Genomic DNA, 9,245 nt, shown 5'->3' with positions numbered 1-9,245 from the left:
TGCAGGTCTACAATTTTGTTTCTGATGTCCTTTGACAACTCTTTGGTCTTGGCCATAGTGGAGTTTGGAGTGTGACTGTTTGAGGTTGTATATATGCTAAATGGCATATATGATGTATTTTATACTGATAACAAGTTCAAACAGGTGCCATTAATACAGGTAACGAGTGGAGGACAGAGGAGCCTCTCAAAGAAGAAGTTACAGGTCTGTGAGAGCCAGAAATCATGCTTGTTTGTAGGTGACCAAATACTTATTTTCCACCATAATTTGCAAATAAATTCATAAAAAATTCATACAATGTGATTTTCTGGATTTTCCCCCCTCACTTTGTCTGTCATAGTTGAAGTGTACCTATGATGAAAATTACAGGCCTCTCTCATCTTTTTAAGTGGGAGAACTTGCACAATTGGTGGCTGACTAAATACTTTTTCCCCCCACTGTGTATATATATATATATACAGGAAGTAGAAAATAACATGGCTATATATATATACAGGGAGTAGAAAATAACATGGCTATATATATATACAGGGAGTAGAAAATAACATGGCTATATATATATATATATATACAGGGAGTAGAAAATAACATGGCTATATATATATACAGGGAGTAGAAAATAACATGGCTATATATATATACAGGGAGTAGAAAATAACATGGCTATATATATATATATATACAGGGAGTATGAAATAACATGGCTCTATACAGGGAGTATAAAATAACATGGCTCTATACAGGGAGTATAAAATAACATCAAATCAAATCAAATCAAATCAAATTTATTTATATAGCCCTTCGTACATCAGCTGATATCTCAAAGTGCTGTACAGAAACCCAGCCTAAAACCCCAAACAGCAAACAATGCAGGTGTAAGCACGGTGGCTAGGAAAAACTCCCTAGAAAGGCCAAAACCTAGGAAGAAACCTAGAGAGGAACCGGGCTATGTGGGGTGGCCAGTCCTCTTCTGGCTGTGCCGGGTAGAGATTATAACAGAACATGACCAAGATGTTCAAATGTTCATAAATGACCAGCATGGTCGAATAATAATAAGGCAGAACAGTTGAAACTGGAGCAGCAGCAGTCAGGTGGAATGGGGACAGCAAGGAGCCATCATGTCAGGTAGTCCTGGGGCACTGTCCTAGGGCTCAGGTCCTCCGAGAGAGAGAGAAAGAAAGAGAGAATTAGAGAGAGCATGTGGGGTGGCCAGTCCTCTTTTGGCTGTGCCGGGTGGAGATTATAACAGAACGTGGCCAAGATGTTCAAATGTTCATAAATGACCCAGCATGGTTGAATAATAGTAAGGCAGAACAGTTGAAACTGGAGCAGGAGCATGGCCAGGTGGACTGGGGACAGCAAGGAGTCCTCATGTCAGGTAGTCCTGGGACATGGTCCTAGGGCCCAGGCCAGTTGAAACTGGAGCAGCAGCATGGCCAGGTGGACTGGGGACAGCAAGGCTATATATATAGAGAGGGGAGAACAAGTATTTGATACACTGCCGATTTTGCAGGTTTTCCTACTTACAAAGCATGTATAGGTCTGTAATTTTTATCATAGCTACACTTCAACTGTGAGAGACGGAATCTAAAAATCCAGAAATTCACATTGTATGATTTTTAAGTAATTAATTTGCATTTTATTGCATGACATAAGTATTTGATACATCAGAAAAGCAGAACTTAATATTTGGTACAGAAACCTTTGTTTGCAATTTACAGAGATTATATGTTTCCTGTAGTTCTTGACCAGGTTTGCACACACTGCAGCAGGGATTTTGACCCACTCCTCCATACAGACCATCTCCAGATCCTTCAGGTTTTGGGGCTGTCACTGGGCAATACGAACTTTCAGCTCCCTCCAAAGATTTTCTATTGGGTTCAGGTCTGGAGACTGGCTAGGCCACTCCAGGACCTTGAGATGCTTCTTACGGAGCCACTCCTTAGTTGCCCTGGCTGTGTGTTTTGGGTCGTTGTCATGCTGGAAGACCCAGCCACGACCCATCTTCAATGCTGTTACTGAGGGAAGGAGGTTGTTGGCCAAGATTTCGCGATACATGGCCACCTCCATCCTCCCCTCAGTATGGTGCAGTCGTCCTGTCCCCTTTGCAGAAAAGCATCCCCAAAGAATGATGTTTCCACCTCCATGCTTCACAGTTGGGATGGTGTTCCTGGGGTTGTACTCATCGTTCTTCTTCCTCCAAACACGGCGAGTGGAGTGGAGTTTTGTCCAAAAAGCTCTATTTTTGTCTCATCAGACCACATGACCCTCTCCCATTCCTCCTCTGGATCATCCAGATGGTCATTGGCAAACTTCAGATGGGCCTGGACATGAACTGTCTTGAGCAGGGGGACCTTACGTGCGCTGCAGGATTTTAATCCATGACGGCGTAGTGTGTTACTAATGGTTTTCTTTGAGACTGTGGTCCCAGCTCTCTTCAGGTCATTGACCAGGTCATGCCGTGTAGTTCTGGGCTGATCCCTCACCTTCCTCATGATCATTGATGCCCCACGAGGTGAGATCTTGCATGGAGCCCCAGATCGAGGGTGATTGACCGTCATCTTGAACTTCTTCCATTTTCTAATAATTGCGCCAACAGTTGTTGCCTTCTCACCAAGCTGCTTGCCTATTGTCCTGTAGCCCATCCCATCCTTGTGCAGGTCTCCAATTTATCCCTGATGTCCTTACACAGCTCTCTGGTCTTGGCCATTGTGGAGAGGTTGGAGTCTGTTTGAGTGTGTGGACAGGTGTCTTTTATACAGGTAATGAGTGGAGAACAGGAGGGCTTCTTAAAACAAAAACTAACAGGTCTGTGAGAGCCGGAATTCTTACTGGTTGGTAGGTGATCAAATACTTATGTCATGCAATAAAATGCTAATTATTTACTTAAAAATCATACCATGTGATTTTCTGGATTTTTGTTTTAGATTCCGTCTCTCACAGTTGAAGTGTACCTATGATAAAAATGACAGACCTCTACATGCTTTGTAAGTAGGAAAACCTGCAAAATCAGCAGTGTATCAAATACTTGTTCTCCCCACTGTATATATATGGCATGACGAGGTTCTCCACTCGTCTCCATCCCAAATACGCACCAGATTATATGCGCTCCTGAGGTCCAGTTCCTTTCCACCACCTTAGATGAAAGGTTAAGGGTAACTAAACCCCACCGTGATGGAATTTAGACCTCTTTAATCAATGCACAGACACAGACCTCCCTCCTTTTTCTTCACAAAAAAGAAACTCGAGGAGACGGGTGAAATGAATGACCCCTGTCTCAGAGATTCCGTGACGTATGTCTCCATAGCCAACGTCTCCTCCTGTGGCAATGGGTACACTTGACTCCTGGGAAGCGCAGCGTTTACCTGGAGATTTATCGCACAATCCCCCTTTCGATGAGGTGGTAATTTAGTCGCCCTCTTCTTACAGAAAGCGATAGCCAAATCGGCATATTCAGGGTTCCTGTGCACTCCTCTTCTCCTGCCTAAAATGGAATAGTCGCTCACCTGCTCTCTGGAGGGTGGTCAAATATGGCACGAAAGCGACGCGTGAATTCTGGGTAGTGCTCCTTTCGCCGAGTCTGGGCCATTCCAGACCGCGTTGGCCCACTCCAGAGCACGACCCATCAGGCAGGAGGCGAGGATACTCACACTCTCCTCCACTGAGGGAGTTGGTCCCACGGTAGCCAGGTACAGCTCGAGTTGGAGCGCCAAATTCAAAAACAGAAATGCTAATTATAAAAATTCAGAAAACAAAATATATTTGACATAGGTTTAAAGATTAACTTCTTGTTAATCCAACCACTGTGTCAGATTAATAAAATGCATACCTAGCCCAGAACATACCTAGCCCAGAACATAGCCCAGTTGACAAATTATTACAAACAGTAACCAGCCAAGCAGAACCGTTACAAAACTCAGAATTAGAGATAAAACGAATCCCTTACCTTTGATGATCTTCACATGGTGGCACTCAGAAGACATTCATTTACTCAATAAATGTTCCGATACCTACATGTACATACTACCTCAACAAGCCTGACTAACAGGTATGCCTTGCTGCTCTGTTTTCAAATGTCTTTTTGCGGTTGTTTTATTTCTTTTACACACACACACACACACACACACACACACACACACACACACACACACACACACACACACACACACACACACACACACACACACACACACACACACACACACACACACACACACATACTTTTTTCCCCCCACCATTGGTTAGAGCCTGTAAGTAAGCATTTCACTACACCTGTTGTATTTGGCGCACGTGACAAATAAACTTTGATTTTGATTTGCCAGGCAGTCAAGCTGGTCTCGATGCTGAAGCTGTAGAACGTTTTGAGATATTTTTTTTACCTCCTGAGGCGTTGTCGTGCCCTCTTCACTACTGTGTTGGTGTGTTTGGACCCCATGATAGATCCTTAGTGATGTGGACACTGTGGAATTTGAATCTCTCGACCTGCACCACAACAGCCATGTCGACGTAAATGGGGGCATGTTCGGCCCTCCGTTTCCTGTAGTTGAAGTCTCTCTCTCTCTCTCTCTCTCTCTCTCTCGCTCTCTCTCTCTCTCTCTCTCTCTCTCTCTCTCAGGCCGTTCATAATGCCCAACCTGATCCCACCTAAGATCCCAGATGGAGAGAAGGTAGATTTTGATGTAAGTATGTGACTGGATATACTATACTGCTGTTATCATCTCTGCAGGACATCCACAGGAAGTGCATGGAGAAGGATCTTAATTGTTTTTATTTCTGCAGGACATCCACAGGAAGCGCATGGAGAAGGATCTTAATTGTTTTTATTTCTGCAGAACATCTACAGGAAGTGTATGGAGAAGGATCTTAATTGTTTTTATTTCTGCAGGACATCTACAGGAAGTGTATGGAGAAGGATCTTAATTGTTTTTATTTCTGCAGGACATCCACAGGAAGTGCATGGAGAAGGATCTTAATTGTTTTTATTTCTGCAGGACATCCACAGGAAGCGCATGGAGAAGGACCTGAATGAGCTGCAGACACTGATCGAGGTTCACTTTGAAAGCAGGAAGAAGGAGGAGGAGGAGCTTATCAACCTCACAGACAGGATTGTGAGTGGCACAGACACGTCACTCAAACTAGCCGCTCCCAGACCTCTGTCACTCAAACTAGTCCCTTCCAGACTCCTGTCACTAAAACTTGCCCCTCCCAGTCCCGTCACTCAAACTAGCACTCTCCCAGACACCTGCCACTCAAATTAGCCCCTTCCCCTCCCAAAACCCTGTCACTCAAACCAGCCCCTCCCCCTCACAGACCCTATCACTCAAAGCCCCAGACCCCTGTTACTCAAATTAGCCCCTGCCCCTGCCCTTCCCCAGACCCATGTCACTCAAACTAGCCCCCTGTCACTCATAACTAGGCCATCCCCTGACTTGTCAGTCAAACTAGCTCCTCCCCAGACTTCTGACAGTCAAATTAGCCCCTCCTCTGAATCTTGTCCCTCAAACGAGCTAGTATTTACTTTTAGAGAGCATTGTACACTACACTCATGTCATTCCTAAAGTTAGGGATCTGGATATTCTCTCTAGGAGAAGCGGCGTTCTGAACGATCAGAGCAGCAAAGGATCCGCAGTGAACGAGAGAAAGAACGACAGAAGAGGTTGGAGGTAAGAGAGAGAGAGTCTCAGTGGCACTGTGTATCAGGTATTGAACCTGACTAGCAGCTTTTTATGGGTGATCTCTCTCTCTCTCTCTCTCTCTCTCTCTCTCTCTCGCTTTCTCTCCAGGATGAGAGGACTCGTAAAGAGGAGGAGGAGGCAAAGAGGAAAGCAGATGATGATGCTAAGAAGAAGAAGACATTGACTAGCCTACACTTTGGAGGCTACATGCAGAAGGTACTATTATAATACACTGTATGTACATTGTCGTGGTAATTTCCTGTATTACTAAACATTCAGAGAGCAAACCACACACAAGTCAGAGTATATTATAAAGTCAATCTTTAATTATATATGAGCATCACCATAGCAATGTGACTCTCAGATTAATTCAGTGTCTATAAATGAATTCTCTGAGTGCTTACAAAACAGTTCTTAGTATCATTTATAGCCAAGACACACCCATCTCAACTCACATGACGAAACACAGATCTTAGGAACATTACACAAAGAACCTTTTACTTGAAAGAGGAGTATCCCATAGCTAGATAGCATTAGCTATAAATTATCGTTCAGTTTGGTCTCCTAAACAAAGTTCTTATCTTGTTCTTGGTACTTCATATTACCAAACCATTACCTCATCCAATGGCATATATCAATGGTCAATTCTAGATAGTCCCATCTCAAATACACCCCCCTGAACCTCAGAGGGGACATACAATAGTTCCAGACACATTCCCATAAGAAGAGGAGCCTCCATTCTGTCCTCCTCCCCTTCTGATATTCTTCATAGCATCACATGGTTTAACAGACACATTCTGTCCTCCTCCCCTTCTGATATTCTTCATAGCATCACATGGTTTAACAGACACATTCTGTCCTCCTCCCCTTCTGATATTCTTCATAGCATCACATGGTTTAACAGACACATTCTGTCCTCCTCCCCTTCTGATATTCTTCATAGCATCACATGGTTTAACAGACACATTCTGTCCTCCTCCCCTTCTGATATTCTTCATAGCATCACCTGGTTTAACAGACACATTCTGTCCTCCTCCCCTTCTGATATTCTTCATAGCGTCACATGGTTTAACAGACACATTCCCATAAGAAGACAAGCCTCCATTCTGTCCTCCTCCCCTTCTGATATTCTTCATAGCGTCACATTGACATATGAAGACAAGCCTGACCTCTCCCCTCTCTGGGCCCCTAGTGACTAAGCCCTAGCAGAGAAGGGATAACTGCAAACTTCCAACAGTATTGTCCAAAAGAAAACATCCTAATGACAAATATCTCACATAAGTATTATTATGTAAATAAAACATCTTAACTAATTCTGATTCTGCTACCACAACATTATCAGTAGATTATTATATTAACTCGTTATTATTATTATTATATACATGTATCTCATTATTATGATATGACTAGATGGAGGTCAGAGGGAAGAGACAGACAGAGAGAGAGAAGAAGAAGAAGATTCTACAGGACAGACGGAAGTCTCTGGACATCGAGAACATGAGCCAGGACAAACTGAAGTGCAATACTACAACTATACTATACTACTACAATAATGTGTATTACACTATACTACTACTAGATCCTAACCTCTCTCTCTCTGTGCAGAGACAAGGCCCAGGAGCTGTGGTTGTGGCAGCAGCAGCTGGAGGCGGAGAAGTTTGATCTGCAGTATCAGATTAGCAGACAGAAGTATGACATCAACGTCCTCCGCAACAGAGTGTCAGACCACCAGAAGACGTACGGACAACCCTTACACACACAGAGACACACACTCACACGCACACGCACACGCACACGCACACGCACATACAGACACACACAAACTGTGTAAATAAGTGTCCTCTATTCTGCAGCACCAAGAGAACCAAGAGAGGCCTGAGGAAGTAGAGAGATATTGAAGAGGGACTGAAGAGGGACTGAAGAGGGACTGAAGAGGGACTGAAGTAGTCTGAAGAGGGACTGAAGTAGTCTGAAGAGGGACTGAAGTAGACTGGCTGAGGGACTGAAGTAGACTGGCTGAGGGACTGAAGTAGTCTGAAGAGGGACTGAAGTAGACTGGCTGAGGCACTGAAGTAGACTGGCTGAGGGACTGAAGTAGACTGGCTGAGGGACTGAAGTAGACTGGCTGAGGGACTGAAGTAGACTGGCTGAGGGACTGAAGTAGACTGGCTGAGGGACTGAAGTAGACTGGCTGAGGGACTGAAGTAGACTGGCTGAGGGACTGAAGTAGACTGGCTGAGGGACTGAAGTAGACTGGCTGAGGGACTGAAGTTGACTGGCTGAGGGACTGAAGTAGACTGGCTGAGGGACTGAAGTAGACTGGCTGAGGGACTGAAGTAGACTGGCTGAGGGACTGAAGTAGACTGGCTGAGGGACTGAAGTAGACTGGCTGAGGGACTGAAGTAGACTGGCTGAGGGACTGAAGTAGACCGGCTGAGGGACTGAAGTAGTCTGAAGAGGGACTGAAGTAGTCTGAAGAGGGACTGAAGTAGACTGGCTGAGGGACTGAAGTAGACTGGCTGAGGGACTGAAGTAGACTGGCTGAGGGACTGAAGTAGACTGGCTGAGGGACTGAAGTAGACTGGCTGAGGGACTGAAGTAGACTGGCTGAGGGACTGAAGTAGACTGGCTGAGGGACTGAAGTAGACTGGCTGAGGGACTGAAGTAGACTGGCTGAGGGACTGAAGTAGACTGGCTGAGGGACTGAAGTAGACTGGCTGAGGGACTGAAGTAGACTGGCTGAGGGACTGAAGTAGACTGGCTGAGGGACTGAAGTAGTCTGAAGAGGGACTGAAGTAGACTGGCTGAGGCACTGAAGTAGACTGGCTGAGGGACTGAAGTAGACTGGCTGAGGGACTGAAGTAGACTGGCTGAGGGACTGAAGTAGACTGGCTGAGGGACTGAAGTAGACTGGCTGAGGAGATCAGCTGTCTGGCCTATTTGTCTACTGTCTGATCTCTCTCCTTCTGACATTTCTCCCTCCTTCCTACATCTCTCCCTCCTTCCTACATCTCTCCCTCCTTCCTACATCTCTCCCTCCTTCCTACATCTCTCCCTCCTTCCTACATCTCTCTCCTTCCTACATCTTTCTCTTCCCACATCTCTCTCCTTCCTACATATCTCCCTCCCTCCTACATCTCTCTCTCCTTCGTACATCTCTCTCCTTCCTACATCTCTCTCCTTCCTACATCTCTCTCTCCTTCCTACATCTCTCTCTTTCCTACATCTCTCTCTCTTTCCTACATCTCTCTCTCTTTCCTACATCTCTCTCTCTTTCCTACATCTCTCCCTCCCTCCTTCCTACATCTCTCCCTCCCTCCTTCCTACATCTCTCTCTCCTTCCTACATCTCTCTCCTTCCTACATCTCTCCCTCCCTCCTTCCTACATCTCTCCCTCCCTCCTTCCTACATCTCTCTCTCCTTCCTACATCTCTCTCTCTTCCTACAACTGTCTCTTTCTCCCTGTCCCTCCCTCGTCTCCTTACCCTCTTCCTTCCTCTCCCAAACCTGGTTTGATATTTTCTATTTCTTTCCCCATAGTGTGTGGTGTAAATAAAATACTTCATCTCA

General features: G+C 45.1%; 1 protein-coding gene across 2 annotated transcripts in view; it reads left to right on the top strand.

Annotated features, from left to right (window-relative positions):
* Positions 1–9,245, top strand: part of LOC118360245 (troponin T, cardiac muscle-like) — a 31,674-nt gene extending 22,429 nt beyond the window's left edge. Inside the window, exons 5-12 of one of the 2 annotated variants that reach the window (XM_052481186.1) lie at positions 4,616–4,679; positions 4,992–5,108; positions 5,586–5,663; positions 5,784–5,891; positions 7,086–7,192; positions 7,281–7,412; positions 7,529–7,608; positions 8,144–9,245. In XM_052481186.1, the coding sequence (XP_052337146.1) occupies positions 4,616–4,679; positions 4,992–5,108; positions 5,586–5,663; positions 5,784–5,891; positions 7,086–7,192; positions 7,281–7,412; positions 7,529–7,562 (640 nt within the window). In that variant the 3' untranslated portion in view covers positions 7,563–7,608; positions 8,144–9,245. The other variant, XM_052481185.1, reaches the window with a different exon arrangement.

The sequence above is a fragment of the Oncorhynchus keta genome, chromosome 27 (assembly GCF_023373465.1).
Source record: "Oncorhynchus keta strain PuntledgeMale-10-30-2019 chromosome 27, Oket_V2, whole genome shotgun sequence".
Taxonomy (NCBI): domain Eukaryota; kingdom Metazoa; phylum Chordata; class Actinopteri; order Salmoniformes; family Salmonidae; genus Oncorhynchus; species Oncorhynchus keta.
Note: the sequence above shows the minus strand (reverse complement) of the source record. Positions and strands in the feature narration are given on the sequence as shown.